At 38.9% G+C, this 17,013-nt stretch overlaps 1 protein-coding gene across 1 annotated transcript in view; it reads left to right on the top strand.

Annotated features, from left to right (window-relative positions):
- The first annotated feature begins 641 nt into the window (after window positions 1-641).
- Window positions 642-17,013, top strand: part of LOC126372136 (palmitoyltransferase ZDHHC8) — a 41,987-nt gene continuing 25,615 nt past the window's right edge. Inside the window, exons 1-2 of the mRNA XM_050017738.1 lie at window positions 642-810; window positions 6,073-6,191. Coding sequence (XP_049873695.1) covers window positions 719-810; window positions 6,073-6,191 — 211 coding nt within the window. The 5' untranslated portion in view covers window positions 642-718. The remainder of the gene's footprint in view (window positions 811-6,072; window positions 6,192-17,013) is intronic.

Genomic DNA, 17,013 nt, shown 5'->3' with positions numbered 1-17,013 from the left:
CTTTATCACGAAATCAAATAAAAAAAATCAAACTGTCAGACTCATAGTAAACGGCAACTTGTAAGCAAAATTAAACCTTATTATATATCGTTAAGAAAACATCTTGGATTTGTCTTTTATTTCTTGTTTTAGTCACCTTGAGTATGTAGGTACCTACACCATACGTAGTATTTTCTTATTAGTCTGTGATAGGTACCGATGAAAACAAGAACTGAAACTACTTAGAATCTTTGATAACAATATTATCTAGTCTATTATTAGCCGAGGAGGCAAAATAATTACTAAGTAAAACAATGGTAAAATTATTTACAATAGTTATTGTAAAAAAATGTATTTGTTTTGTTCTTCACTGATAACTAATATAAATAAAAGGTGAACAGCGGTAAACAAAGTTGCTTTCTCTCAATGTAAAATAATAGTAGGTTTGTACAGAAAAAATAATGAATAGTCTGAGAGCCAGCGTTTGCCAGACCTTCATTTTATTGTAAAAAAAAACTGCGCACAAACCACAACCCTCGATGAGCAACTATGAAGATTGGATCATCGAATCAAATATTGTGCGTTGTCGGTTTTTCACTTCTCAACACAAAATATAATGTTATAATATGCCGGCAACACTGTTTCTGTCAATCTGTCAAAGTAATAGGTGCGGCCATGTTGATCTGTAGTGAATAAAATTGAGTTAATTTTGCTTTTAGGGGAAAAAAACTGACACAATATGCCCAAATGCGACCTCAAAACGAGATACATCCCTGCGACGTTCGCCTGGGCGCTACTGTTGGGCACGACGTCCCTATTTTTTTATTTCCCGTAAGTACACAACATGTCGAACAAGTACAAATCTCATTTTTGGCTTGACAACTTTCACACAGGATTGTTGGATTGTATCTATTAATATCTTGGGATTACACCTTTGCCCTGTGTGACTTTTTGTGTTATCAGTCAGGCCCTTGTGGCGCTGTGCTCGATTTCATGTGGACCTAGGGTAAGTGTCATTGTAGTGGTTGGTGTAAGAAGTATAACTGATGTGATGAAGCCATGCCTGGGCAATTAACGTCATATTTACATTAGCATAACATTAATAATAATCCCATACTTCTCTTATAAGAATGTCAAAGGTGTACATACAGTTGTGGCTATATAAGTTATGAATATTTGAAGTGGCTAACCAAACTGGTATAAACAAAAGATGACCTGACGGAAGGCAGCATGAGTCAATAATAAACAATGCTGTAATGTGATTTTGATTGTGTTTTTAGTAACTATATTATTATTATTTATTACTGGCAGTTATTACTGGTGGTTACCTTTGCTTATCCAATTATTGGATGCTATATTTGAATAATGTAAGGAATGACTGTAGGTCTTATAAATTGTGAATCAATCATTTGCATGCACAGCAAACTTTTAGGTAATGTACATAAACACCTCATATTTACCTCACAAAAGCTATGTATTTTTTTTTTGGTTTGTAAAAGTACCTATTTTGGTAGATTTATATATCTTTCTTTTTGCCCTTTCCACTGATGATTTTATTTTTTAAGTTAATATTTGTTCCACATATCTTATTTGATGCAACAATAAACAGTGTTTTTAAAAGTAAAATAAGGTAGTAAAAGCCAAACAGTAATTCATTTTATAGTAAAATTTAATTTACATAAAAACTATTAACTATTTTTTTATAAAATTATTTTTATCATCCACACACACCTTATAGTACACATTATACTGAAAACCACATAATCACATTTGGTAGTGATTTTCTTCAACAAATCTGCAATTTCTTTAAAATAATTTAATTCCGCATAAAAAAATTGACCATAAATTTGTGCCTTGATTGAAAGTAGCTTGTCTATTGCAAAAATCCGAATGCGATTTTTCAAAAAGTTTCCACTATAAGGCAACAATGTAATGAGTCACCATTGTTCCTTTTTTTTATCAATTTTTTATCAAGGCTTGAGCCACTCTTGGTGGTAATGCCGGCTTCATAGTTTACATAGTGTTGCCGGTTTAATGTTGGTCAAATCATCACTTTACAAAAGAACATTACAGCATTACATCTTCCTTCCTTTGTGAAACCAAAAGTTAATCAATCAATCAAATATACTTTATTGCACACAACATACAAAACAAATTAACACAGATGATGATAGATAGACAGTAAAAGTGTGAAATTCACTATTGCGCTCAATTAAAGAGTCAATATCGTGTAGTTTGATACAGACATCATATCCATCTTTGGAATTCGTATCAACAGTGGCTGCAAGTTGTCTTTGGTTACTTGTGGCTCTGCCCACCCCATTAGGGATTACGGGCGTGAGTTTATGTATGTATGTTTATGTGTTTGATACAGAGTTTAATGTTGGTCAAATCATCACTTTACAAAAGAACATTACAGCATTACACCTTCCTTCCATTATGAAACCAAAAGTGTGAAATTCACTATTGCACTCAATTAAAGAGTCAATACCGTGTAGTTTGATCTATGCTTGTTTCTTCTTCTTCTTCTAATCCTTTCATCCCCCTGTTGTGATGTAGGGCTCAAATAAAAGATTTTAATTCCTCGCGATCTTTTGCAGCCTCTGTAGTCAAGAGCATCGCCAGGTGTCTTTGTGCTGCCCCCTTATGCGTTTTTGCTCTATGATTGTACCATTTTTTATATGACTTTAATTCTAAGTATTCCTACTATGTATGCAAGTTCTCCGCTACTCATTTGTTGATCTGCTCACCTCACTAGGTATTTAGGCGCGACTTGTGTCTGTCTACCTAAATAAAGTTATTATTAATTTTTACTCTTTTTACATTGCTCATTTTACAATGTTCTTAAGAAATGTTTTAATACAATTTCAGTAATTTGGCTGCCTAATATTCTTTCCCATATGGTTATTCCCCAGCAATCCTGTCTTCTAAGTAGTCACTGACTTTGTGGTAACCTTTTTCACACAGTTTTTGGATAATTACTTTGTTTCTATTTATTGTATACCTCTTGGAAAGGGACTTCTTTTTTGCAGTATTACTATTAGACTTAATTACTTACTGAAAAATAATTATTCGCATACCTATGCCACAGAGCAACCACATCAGTAACCCACAAAGTAAACGGACTATGTAAACGAGAGGCAATGGAACATCAGATTGATAACGAGGGTAGTGTTTACTACTGCAGTTTCGCTCTAATTATCTGCCTACACTGTTACTAACGGCGACTGACAGGGGCAATTAATAGGTGATTATTTTCAACATAACTTGACATTGTAGCTATGAGGTTTATTAAGCTGTTTGAGTAAGTTTGCTTGATCTGTTTTAGTTCGACTTCTTAGTTTTCTTTTGATCATCATCATGATCAGCCACGCTCTTGTTGATGTAGCATTCTCCATGCTACTTTTTTAGGGAAAAATAGGGCAGCGGTTTCCCTCTTGCCTTCCGCCCCGCTCTTTCTGTCTGACGCGATTGGGATGGCGCTCAGAGTAGTCTATTTCAAAGCCGTATTAAGACTCCTGTCCTCCACCTCTGAATAGTACTGTCAGTTACTGCTGCCCTCTGTCAGGTTTCTTTTGATCAAAACATTTTATTTATGTTAGTGACATTTTCCTTTCTTGTCCGTCCGTCTTTCTTGTCTGTACGTAACAGGCAAGATTCTAAAAAGATTGTAATAATAACAAACACAGAACAAGGTTAATTACCTTAGTTAATTATGTCACTGTGTGGTTCATTGTATCTGTCTTGGGACTTAAGACAAAGTAAAGTGTGGTAACAAGTTTTACTCTTGTGGTTTGTGGAATTACGCACGACGTGAGTGTTAGACAACATTCTGTGTCTATCTGTAATTTATTTATGTAAATTTTTTTTTTTTTTCATTTTTGTGCCCAAACATAATGTTGTTATTGTAAAAATAATGTTCTTTTCTCGTATTGTTGTGTTGGTTGTGAGATCTGATTAATAACCAACCTCATCGACCCTGATGTAGGTACCCATAGGCCCTTGACAAGGCTCATGATGGCTCATGTGTACTTACTTAAGTAGCAATGATAGTTGCTGGAACCGTTTTGCGGAAAATCTACAAAACATCTTTTTTTTTGTGCCCAAACATGCGATCGGTCGACTGACCATAAGCAGTTTTGATGGTTTGGTTTTAGTGGCCAGCAGGACAGGCCCCCTCATTAGAAGTCTGCCTTCATTAAGGTGCTACTGTATGTTATCCCATATGTGCGTCCTTTTCAGGCGTCGCATATAGTGGTTGTCACTTAAACTCTGGGCCAGTTTGTTTTGGTGATGAATTCGATCTCTGTATAGCCTTGTGGTGGTGGCAATTTCTTGCTTAACTGTCCTCCTTCATCCTGAAGTAGTCGTGAAGTTCGTCCATGCGAGTGAACCAAGGTGCTCGCGCTATGACAATACATCTAAAATACATACAAATAAAAAAGCTGGAACCGACTGCCTAACATCCTTTTCGAAGCAATGTTCATTTACTTTCGGACAATCGGGGGTGATCTCGATGACCACCGCGCGTGCTAGGAGCTTGTGCTGGTATGCAAGTGTGCCAGCTCCCGGCATGTGTATTCCCGCCTTTATGCTTATGCTGTAAACTTTTCATAGTACCCCATTTTGTTCCAAACATGTAGCAAATTACAAGAAACTGTCAAAAAACAATTTCAGTGCTCTTAGTAATTGTTTTAATTTAATTGTTGTTATTATCATAACTACTGTTGTAATGAATACTAATTAGACGATAGTTACTTGTAACTTAATGAGATGAGCGAAATTATAATGTTACGTTTCAGTCTTTATCTATATTTATGTATGTAAAAAAATAATTTAAATTCTTAAAACCAGTCCAGGGTAAAATTGCTCTCTAAAAAGTATGAAACCATAGAATAATGTTTCTGAAATTCCTATCTACAAACAAAACAATTATGCATATCTAAGAAGTAAGTAGATAACACGCCGTAATAAGCTTTCCCCCAGCGGTCCCCATTTGTCCAGACAAGTAGTTAACGCCTTTTGAGGTAAACCTACAAGTCATGTCAAAAAAGCCGTAGCAAGTGAACTCTTACGACAGATTGGCATACGACCACGCTATCATCTGAACTACACTAGATTTAATACATATTGAATTAAAATATTTAAGTATACGTAAAGATGTGTCACATGTTGTCTGCCTGTAGAGGTAGATAAAAATGTATTTTTTTTCAGTTTTTATTAATACTAATTTAAATCCCGATTGAAAATGTAAAATCCCGAAATATTGGGATCAGAAAAAAGTCTCGGGTTTGAAGGCTCGCCCCTATCACATGCGATATAACCGTAGCAGACGAGGAGTTTTTTTTGTGACTTGTAGATTTGCCGCAGATGGCATTAACTACTTGGCCGGACAAATGGGGAGCGCTGAAGGCTCTCACCCAGTACAACGTTTAAGACAACAGGCCTGAGAGTGCCCGGTTGGGCGCGAACCTCGGCTCAGGGCGTCGTCTGAGAGGACAAATATTTGAAAGAATTAATCGACTCTAGTGGGTCGATAGCGATGAGTGCTTATTGAGGGAAATCGTCGATCACCCCGGCGGGGTCGGTATCGGGGTGCTGAAATGTTATGCTGGCGAGGAGTGGTTATATATCCTTGCTTTAAAGCTCTGCCTACCCCTTCGGGGATACGGGCGTGATGTTATGTTAAATTTATTGTACACAGAATATGATATAAATACGATTGGATCGTGTATTAGGTTTAAGATAAACTATGAAATTCTGATTACTAAATAAAGATAGATCTAAAACTAAAGAAAAACATTTTCTTTTTTTTTCTATTTAACTTTTTTGTGAATTTTAATCAAGAAAAACGTAATAATAAGTCCGACATTTAATCACATTTTTCTATGACGACAGTGTACTTTTTCATACAAATTCCATAGTAATTTCGTGTTTTGACGTTTGATAAAAAGTAACTGATTTGACTAGTTGGAAACTAACCTATTAGAGTACTCGTAAATACAGACAAATGGTTCAGCTTATGTCTCTTCTTTAGTATATTACTCCAAAACCTAAAAAAAAAAACAATACTGTATATTTTGTTTGTTTCAGCTGCCAGTACTACCTCCAAAGGCATCCATGGGTTCCTGCATACCAAGGTGTTATAACTTTTTTTGTTTTGGCCAATTTTACACTGGCCACTTTCATGGACCCGGGGGTTATACCAAAAGGTGAGTGAGTCAACAACGGCCTCCGTGGTCCAGTGGTTGAGCGTTGTGCTCACGATCCGTAGGTCCCGAGTTCGAATCCCGATGGGGACAAATCACAAAAATCACTTTCTGATCCTTAGTTTGGTTAGGACATTTCAGGCTGATCACCTGATTGTCCAAATGTAAGATGATCCGTGCTTCGGAAGGCACGTTAAGCCTTTGGTTCCGGTTATTACTTACAGATGTAAGTACGTAGTCGTTACATGAGTCATATCAGGGGCCATGGCGGCTCAATAATAACCCTGACACCAGGGTTGATGGGGTTAGTAATTCACCTTGGAACCGACACGATAGAACGAAAAGTGAGTCAACATATTAATGGATTCCATACAATTTAATTCAACTGATGACCAAATTGGGCTTGTGCTTAAACCTGTGATGAATCATAATGGTGACAGGTAATCAACCTATCGCTATATAATGGTCCATTGTTTTTCCGATTATCGTGTGTTCGTTGTGAGTTTGTGAGGTGGGTGACCATCCTCAGCAACCATGGTGTCAGGGCTATTATTGAGCCGCCATAGGCCCCTGACATAATTCATGTAACGACTACGTACTTACATCGGTAAGTGGTTACCGGGACCGACAGCTTAACGCGCCTTCCTAAACACGGATCAACCTACTTTCGGGCAATCGGGCAATTAGCCTGTAATAATTAATAAAGCTTTATTTTCTGCCACACAGACAGTTTAACAAACAACATAACGACATAACAAAGGCATAACTATAACATCTGTTTGAGAGACTATAACATCTATGTGTTTGTCCCTGTATTGCTTCTATGCTGTTCTGGGAGCAAATAAAAAACATAGAATACGTTCAGCTGCTTGTCTTCCCGGGCATGTCGTAAAAACCGACAGAGGGATTGCGTCCTCTAACATGATGGACTAATGTTATGGGCGATAGGCTGATCCCTTATCACCATAAGGTTCATCATATCCATCTTAGGACTTCGTATCAACAGTGGCTGCAAGTTGTCTTTGATTACTTGTGGCTCTGCCCACCCCATTTGGGATTACGGGCGTGAGTTTATGTATGTATGTTGTATGACAGATCACCAGCCCCTCCGCACTCCAAATCAGGTGCTAGGCATTTTATTATGTTGATGTTACAGTTTGAATTATAGACTGTGTATACAGTATAGGGTCGTGTACTAGGTTCAAGATAAATTATGAAATTCTGATTACTAAATAAAGACACATCTAAAACTAACGAAAAACATTTTCTTTTTTCTATTAAACTTATTTATGAATTTTAATCAAGAAAAACGTAATAGTAAGTCCGACATTTTGTCACGTTTTTCTATGACGTCACAGAGTGCTTTTTCATACAAATTCCATAGTAATTTCGTGTTTTGACGTTTAGTAAAAAGTAACTGATTTGACTAGTTGGAAACTAGCCTATTATTTATAATAATAAGCGTGGGATAGTGTTTGTGTCCTAACGAAACTAGATCCCTAGTTTCTCAAAGTGATTTTTGTGATATACCCTCATTGGGATTTGAACTCGGGACCTCCGAATCGTGAGTGACCGCTCAACCACAGGACCACGAAGGTCGTTAATCCTTCTATTAGTGTACAAACGATACTTTATCCATACATAAACATAAACATAATATTATAAATGCGAAAGTGTATGTGTCTGTTTGTTTGTCCGCTTTTCACGGCAAAACGGAGCAACGAATTGACGTGATTTTTTAAGTGGAGATAGTTGAAGGGATGGAGAGTGACTTAGGCTGCTTTTTGTCTCTTTCTAACCCCCCACTTCCCTAAAATGGAGGATGTAAGTTTGTGTTACTGGCAACACAAGTATAAACATTTATAGTTAATAATATTTTTTACATGGCAATATTGTATAGAATTGAATGTCCGACGCGTCCCGCAAAAGTGTATTTTAACAATTATAAAAACATAATTAAATAGTGACAAGGAATAAACTGGTGTTTTGAAAGTAGAACCCTTGATTTCTCACCATCTACTACAACTACAGTCCACACACAAGAGCCGAACAGTTTGTATGGAGCATTCCGCAATTTCCAAGAAAGCTAACAATTGGTATGCGGCCTATTTAGGACTAACAATAAAATCGTGTATCATTGGAAATCTGCCTCCAACCTCTTGAAAGATGGGATGAAATTTTATATGGGATTTATCGCAATTTTCATGGTAGGAAGCTAAAGATTGGTACATTAGGAAAGGAGAACCGAGTTACCCCGAATTTAACACGAGCGAAGCCACGGGAAAAAGCTAGTATTACAATATAATAGATGTACGTTATTACTCGTAAATTAGGGTCAGCTTCGAATCCAAATGATATTTTCGCGTATTGATCTGTACGTCATGGCAGAAGTTGAACCGGCTGATAGTTAATTACATTAGCCATTAGATCAGCATAAAGATAGTCCATTTAAGTCGCAGTTTCGAAGGTTAAATTATATTTACTATCTTGAATTTTAGACTAGGCTGCAATCTTGCGTATTTTACTTGTGTAGGCGTGTGATCTGAGTAGCTCAGCGCTCCCCATTTGTCCGGCCAAGTAGTTAATGCCATCTGCGGCAAATCTACAATAAGTCTCGTCAAAAAAAAAGGTCGCCCGACCGATTGCAAGTAGCTTGAAACCGGAAAAAAAAGTATGTGTGTGTCACATCACTATCGGGTAAAGGCCTTAAGCCTTACCCTTTCTCATCCTATTAACTGCTACTAAGAAATGTAAATAGCCTACTGGGTTTGTATTTGTAGAATCCATCGTAAGGCTGAAGTTGGGTCTATTTGTGGCGAGGTAGCGCCAGCGCCGCATTTCGGGTCTGCGGGCCCCCAGGCTACACATGAGAGGTGGGGGCCCCATTTTAAGGTATAAAATAGAATTCCCAAAAAAATTAAATTCTCTTCTATCGTGTGGATTGTGAGGTGAATTACCAACCTCATCAACCCTTGTGTCAGGGTTATTATTGAACCACCAAAGGCCTCTGACATGGCTCATGTAACGACTACTAACTTACATCAGTAAGTAGTAATCGGGACCAACGGCTTAACGTGCTTTCCGAAGCACGGATCATATTACCTTTTGGACAATCAGGTGATCAACCTGTATTGTCGGAACCAAACTAGGGATCACAAAGTGATTTTGCGATATGTCCCTTCGGGATTCGAACCCGAGACCTCCGGATCGTGTGCCCAACGTTTAACCACTGGACCACGGAGGCCGTGAAAAAGTTAAATTGAAAAAATCTGACTCAGACTCGACTTAACCCCGCATTATTTACAATTCAATAATACAATACAATAACTAAGAATTTACTAGCTCGCTTATTAGGCGGCCAATCAGCTCGCGACATCAAACACTTCAGAACTCCGATACCGACCCCACCGGCGTCGATGTCTTTCCTCACCCGGGGCTTACCGCTATCGACCTACTAGGGTCGATTCTTTCAAATATGATCCCCTCAAACGACGCCCTGAGCCGAGGTTCGCGCCTTTTTGTACCGGTTGAGACCCCTCAGCGAGGCAAGTACTCAATGCCATCTGCAGCAAACCAACAATAGGTCACGTCAAAAAAATAAAACACTCGCAATTGCCGTAAAAATACTTGATTTTATTTAGTAGCATCAGAAATCAGAATCATTTATTCAACGTAATTATCATGGATAAACTTGTTGAAGGTCAATGTAACATTTTTGAATTTACGTCATTTCGCAAGGTGTTATGGCTGAGGAGAAGAAATGACAAGAAACTGCAACAGCAACACATCTTTTAAAAACCAATGAGGATATACATTACAAGTTATTTAATAACTAGAGGAACATCTTTGGGTTTGGCTAGTTATAAAATTTCACCACACAGTGATGGCGGTTGGCATCTACGTAGTTTTCTAACAAATGCCTATTTTGTGGCAAGAAGTGATTAGGTTGGTGTAGCGGAGGCCCCTAGTCTATTATACCATAATATGTAGCCTCATCATCATCATCAGCCCATTAACGTAGCCCGTAACGTCTGCTGGGGCACGGGCCTTCCCTATGGATGGATAGGGAGATCGGGCCTTAAACCACCACGCGGGCCCAGTGCGGATTAATGGTTGTTAACGACTGCTAATGCAGCCGGGAGCAACGGCTTAACGTGCCTTTCGAAGCACGGAGGAGCTCGAGATGAAAACATTTTTTTTTGTGGTCACCCATCCTATGACCGCCGGTCGCCTTTGCGAAAGTTGCTTAACTTCAACAATCGCAGACCGAGCGCGTTTACCGCTGCGCCACCGAGCTCCTCGCCGAGCTATGTAGTCTCATCACTAATTTAAGAGCCACGCTCTTGTCGGTGTAGTATTCTCCATGCTACTTTTTAGGGACAAATAGGGCAGTGGTTTCCCTATTGCCTTCCGCCCAACCCGCCTTTCTATGTAGCCTACGTAAGCTTAAATGCGGCACTGCACAGGTTGAACTTTTCTTTGCTATCGACTTTGCAGCGAGTTAGATGTAAAAATAACCCCACTTATCTATTTACATATTCGTTTGTAGTATATTTCATGTGCCCTGTTAAGTCCATTAGCATAGAATAAGGAATAATACTACGTATAGATGATTCCGTGCTTCGGAGGGCACGTTAAGCCGTTGGTCCCGGCTATCAGCCGTAAAAACACCTCCACCAACCCGCATTAGAGCAGCGTGGTGAAGTATGGTCCATACCCCCACCGGTTGATTGAGGGGAGGCCTGTGCCCAGCAGTGGGTAGTATATAGGCTGTTTATATTATGTTATGTTATGTGACTACGTGTAGAACGACACCTCTTCGCTCCCCACCAGTGGCTGAGCTAGGTTTACCTCACCCCCTCGGTCTTTAGTCTTCAATAGTATGGCGTCAGACGTCACACACACAGATACATTGTACCTATATCCAAGATGTCTAGCCTTTGGGTCGTGTACTAGGTTTAAGCTAAATTATAATAATATAATTCTGATTACTAAATAAAGACAGGTCAGTAAAACTAACGAAAAACATTTGCTTTTTTCTATTTAACTTATTTATGAATTTCAATCAAGAAAAACGTAATAATAAGTCCGACATTTTATCACGTTTTTCCAAGATTCAATCCAAATTCTATAGTAATTTCGTGTTTTGATATTTAGTAAAAAAAAACTAATTTGACTAGTTGGAAACTACCCTATTGAGTAGGAATCCTATTCGTGACTTTTTTCCTGTAGAATACAGATGGGACTCGTTCTATTCCATTAGGTTGCTCCATTGTGGCTCTCATAGGAAGTTATTGGAAAAATGAATAACAGTTCGAACTACATCGATTGATACGAAATAAGACTTTTTAAATAGGCTGCTTGACAACCTAGTCAAATGAGGTACTTTTTACGAAACGTCAAAACGAAAGTGATCTTTGGAGTATGTACGGAAATAATGTCCTGTGACGTCATCAAAAAAAGCGGTCAAACGTCGTACTCATTGTAATTTAATTCATAAATAGAATTCGAAAATAAGTCGAAAAGTAAAATAAGATTGATTTCTAACTATCGTAGATTGGCTTCGATTTCTAGATTTACATTTTATAATTTATCTTTGACCCACTCAAATACCCAATTATAACAGATATGATAATCACAAAAATCACTGTGATCCCTAGTTTGGTTAGGATATTGCAGGCTGATCACCTGATTGTCCTAAAAGTAAAAAGATCCGTACTTCGGAAGGCACGTTAAGCCGTTGGTCCCGGTTATTACTTACTGATGTAAGTACGTAGTCGTTACATGAGTCATGTCAGGGGCCTATGGCGGCTCAGTAGTAACCTTGACACCAGGGTTGATGGGGTTGGTAACTCACCTCACAATCCACACGATAGAAGAAGATAACAGATATACTATCTGTATGTTACCTTTTCGCGCGTAAAACTGAACAAACAATACAAGAACAAGATACAAGTATCGCCCAATTTGGGAACGTCTGTTCATTAGCAAAACATATAATGCGCCCTACATCACTCATGTACCTTCTTTCTTATTTTTATTATTTCTGATAAAATAAACACATTTTTTTTCTTTTTGTAGCACTCACACGTGTTTAGGGAAACTCACAAAGAGAAAATTAAGTCGAAAGAATTCTGACGCGGACGGGACTAAGTTTAGGTTAGAGACTTGAACTCGCAGCTCTTGTCAAGCCGGGACGAGCGAACCATTTTCGCGATTTTTTTTTCTTTATGATTAAACACATTTTTTTTCCCGGCCGGTCATAGCATGGGTGACCACAAAAAAAAAGTTTTCATCTCGAGCTCCTGACCTTAACGTGCCTTCCGAGCGCCGGAAGGCACGTTAAGCAGTTGGTCCCGGCTGCATTAGCAGTCGTTAATAACCACCAATCCGCACTGGGCTCGCGTGGTGGTTTAAGGCCCGATCTCCCTATCCATCCATAGGGGACCGTGCCCCAGCAGTGGGGACGTTAATGGGCTGATGATGATGATGTCATTTTTTTTACAACACGATCGAAACTATCCCCTAAACGCGCACACTACTTGGAAGAATTTCAGAGAAATATTTTCTTGTTTCATACCTTTTGAGCGCGATTTTTCAGTAGTCGGATTTTTTTTTACCTTTGATGGGTTCGCTCTTGGCCCCAGACTTGCCCAAAGCCATTGACGAGGCCTAAGATGGAGCTCGCCCAGAAGGTGCCTGTTCACTCTGGCCTTGAAAGCACCAGGGTTATATGCATTCGGAAATACAGAAGAGGGCAGAGAATTCCACTCCTTAGCGGTGCGCATAATGAAGGACGATGCGAAGCGCTTTGGGTTGGGCGAGTATTAGTTTTTAAACTATTATTTTTAAAATATTAAAATGTAAATATATTCAACGTTATCAGTTGTTTCTATGCGTTCAGCCAGAGATAGCAAGTGATAATTTGACAGATAATGTATTATATCGTACACAGAACGAGAATAATTGTCAGTAATAGGTGTGTTTAGTAGATTATTATGTTGCAAACAATGCCATCTGTTTGTTTGGTCCACTTTTTGTTATATAACGCATTGTAACATAACGTAGCATCACGCCTCTATCCCCGAAGGGTTAGACAGAGTTGTATCTCACTCGTATGGTGGTATTAATAAACTAATCTAAATAGAATAGAATAGAAAAAGTTTATTATAAAAGGACGCCACACACAAAAAAGACAACAACATCATATCAAATTTCCACTAAAACAATTACAAAAAAGCAAGACGGATGTTTGTCGAAATGACCATAAGGTGGTGGTGGACGTCCTGAGATAAAAGGGCCTCACTCGGCACAAGTCGCGGCGTGAACTACGACGCTGATATTATGTGGACCCTGTTGGGTGACGCACGAACGTCGTATTTCATAAACATGTGTTAATGGTGTATATATTCCAATATTCCAATCTCAGCTTCGAGACTGCCCTCAAGATACACAATCAGCTCATGTAACGCCGGAGATATTAATAGTTGAAGTCATTCGTGGGGGAATACTGGGCTGGTTTTCCCTTCGCGGGTTGGAAGGTCAGACAGGCAGTCGCTTCTGTAAAAAACCGGACCTGTCAAATCGCCAGGTTAGGTAAGCGGACCCTGTGAGAAATGGGATAAGGCTAGGGAGATGATGATGATCACGTGCTTTCCAGGAGATGTGCCCGGTTAATGGCAAAAGGCATATCCTATGACATAGGACATAAATATAGCTGGCGAGGAGAAGGGTGTGCTATACACCTCTGCCTACCCTTTCGGGGATACGGGCGTGATGTTATGTTATGTCTGTAGGTATTGTGACTCTATTGTCCAAAGTAAATACTGGACGTTTTAGTACCAAGTCAACTGTTTACTTTCATTCTGTTTTTACTGATAAAACCTATAGTGGTTTGGCTACAGATTTCACAAGTGATATTAATAATGATAAGAGTCCATTCATAAATCATATGAAATAATCGTTAGTGCACTCATACTGTCCTTCAGATAGGCTTAGGCTGGTTTTCCACCAGTGCTGTGCGAGCAAAATGTGTCTTACGAGGATGTGTAGCTGTGCTGTGGAAATGTGTAGGGGTTTCCACCAGAGCTTTCCGAGGTAAATGTCTCGTACGATGAAGTGTAGCGGAGCTGTCGAAATGCGCAAATGTGCGATCCTTCGCACACATTTCTCGCTTGTTTTATATGCAGAATGGCCCCGATTCCTGCAGACACATTCTAATTATATTTTACCCGCAATTTTCTTATCCACCGAAAAGGAAAGGGACGGATGATTGTCAACAAGTTAATTTTAAAATGAATGAATAACCCGTGCGAATAAAATAGGCATCTCGCTGGTATGCAAACCGTTTGACGTGCTGTCTACTTAATTCTGTCGGGTTATTGGCCGATGTCAAATTTTTAGACGGTTGTTTTAGATTTCTGCTTAATATGGACGTGTATTCCATAAATTTAATGCCTGTCGATTACCCGTCCCTTTTTTTTCTACGGATAAGAAAATGACAGGTATATCTTAAAATAAAATTAAATGGCGTCTGCAGGAATTAGCACCAATGCCTTCGCTTCGCTAAACCCTTTTCCACCAGAGCTGAGCTGAGCGAGGCTATGAAAATGAAGTGATTCTATTGGTGGATATTTTCCTCGCACATCGCTTAGCTACCTCGCACAGCTCTGGTGGAAAAGCAGCATGATAGTAACAGATAGGCATAGTTCTTATCAGTAATAACTATTCACTTTTTCGCTGATAAGTAACTGGAAGTTATTATTCACAATGCTAATAGTTTTGCATATTATTTAGATTCAATTTAGGACAGACAAAACTCACATTTAGCATAACATAAGCAATTATATCCCAATGGGGTAGTCAGACACATCCATTGCAAGACTTAACTCTAGATTTAACTCTAGTTTATACAGGGTGTTAGTGACATCGTAACGAATACTGAGGGGGATGATTCAGACCATGATTCAGAGTTGATGTCAAGTGGAATTTTCCGTCGCAAAATTCATGATTTTTTTTTAGATTTTTTTAAATTATTTTCAATTCTATACTTTTGCGATGAAAAATTCCACTTGATATTAACTCAGAATAACCAGCTGAATAATCCCCTTCAGTATTCGTTACGATGTCACTTACCCCCCGCACAAGTACATACTGTAGCCATACAAGTAGGTATGGGTGTTAGTGACACCGTAACGAATACTGAAGGGGATGATTCAGATCATGATTCTGAGTTGATATCAAGTGGAATTTTCAGTCGGAAAATTCATAAAAAAATTTGGGTTTTTTTTTTAAGTTATTTTCTGTTCCATACTTTTGCGACGGAAAATTCCACTTGATATCATCTCAGAATCATGGTCTCGATCATCCCTCAAAGTTTTCGTTACGATGTCACTAACACCCTATATACCATCAAAAAACATTTTATATTGAAATTTACCAACAGCAACTAATTTGATATTGGTAATCTCAGCAGCGAGTATTTAATTTCATTAGTTAATTTTGTAGGTATACCTAACTCTCTCTCTATTTAATTAGGCTCTATATGTGGAAGCTTGTAATTGGCCTCATTCTAGCTTATGTTTGTACGTATTTATTAAAGATTTCGTGCAGTTAGCTTTAATTAAAAAAAAGAAGATGAACTAAGTACCAACACCTTATCGAGCTTTCTGTTAGACCAACGTCATAGAACGGCAACTCTCCGCCCTCCCACCAGCGTCTGAGCTAGGTTCACTAGTTCAATATGTAGTGTCTGTTTAAAACGAGGTCGTTTGTATGAAGTGTCCGGGGTGTGTCAAAGTGACGTGCTAAGGCCTCGGTCTCGAATTTTGCGGGCAGCGGAGCGGCAGCGGCGGCGGCGCGGGAGAGGGGCGGGCAACGCATACCTGTTCTCGAAACCAGCGGGCAGATCGCGCGGCACTGTAGCGGTAAATAATCCCATTAGCTACTAATTAATTTGTAAACCATAATAAACATTGTAAATAACATAATAAATAATTTTTATATTCACCTACCTTCAATATTCAGTTCGTTTTTTATTTCTTCCCATAAACGATTAATTATTCTTCTATTTTTATGGTTCACATCTTTGCTGTTCCATATGGGTCTCCTCTCAAAGATTGCCGAAATAATTTGCTCTTGCACGTCCGAGGACATTTTGATACCTACGTCACGAAAAAAAAGTACAACACTGTACTACAATGCAGACGCGCAACGGTCACCGCTCGACTGGAGTGCACCGCTCGTTGCCCGCCCCCGCGCCGCTCCCGCGCCGCTGTTTTCGAGACCCGGTCCATTTGACGATACGCATAAGATCCTGCCGCTCCCGCGCCGCCGCCGCCGCCGCCCCGCTGCCCGCAAAATTCGAGGCAGAGGCCTAAGACTCACGTTTAGATAAAGATTAAATAAATAGCCTATGTCACACTGCTAGGCACAGGCCGCCCCTGAAACAACTGGAGAGAGTATGGAGCATACTCCACCATTCTGCTCTACTGCAGATTGGTGGAGGCGTTTGGGCTAGTAGTCCGGGACCAACGGCTTAACGTGCCTTCCGAAACACGAAATCATCACACCTTTTTTTTTTACTTATATATGTATGTATTTAAGATACACCATCGGTATATACATAAAAATTACATGAATAAAATTCAACGGACAATGACCGTATGTTATACCACTACAGGCGTATACAACATTCAAGTTAGTTTTAAACAAATAATAAAACAACACGTGTTTGAGGTAACTTAAAGCTAGAAGATAGAGAAAAAAATTGGATAAAAACAATATAAAGTAAAATTATAGGAAATTGAGTGAATTTATATAATAT

The sequence above is a fragment of the Pectinophora gossypiella genome, chromosome 13, assembly GCF_024362695.1.
Source record: "Pectinophora gossypiella chromosome 13, ilPecGoss1.1, whole genome shotgun sequence".
NCBI classification, from domain to species: domain Eukaryota; kingdom Metazoa; phylum Arthropoda; class Insecta; order Lepidoptera; family Gelechiidae; genus Pectinophora; species Pectinophora gossypiella.
This window is presented reverse-complemented; position numbering and strand designations above follow the sequence as displayed.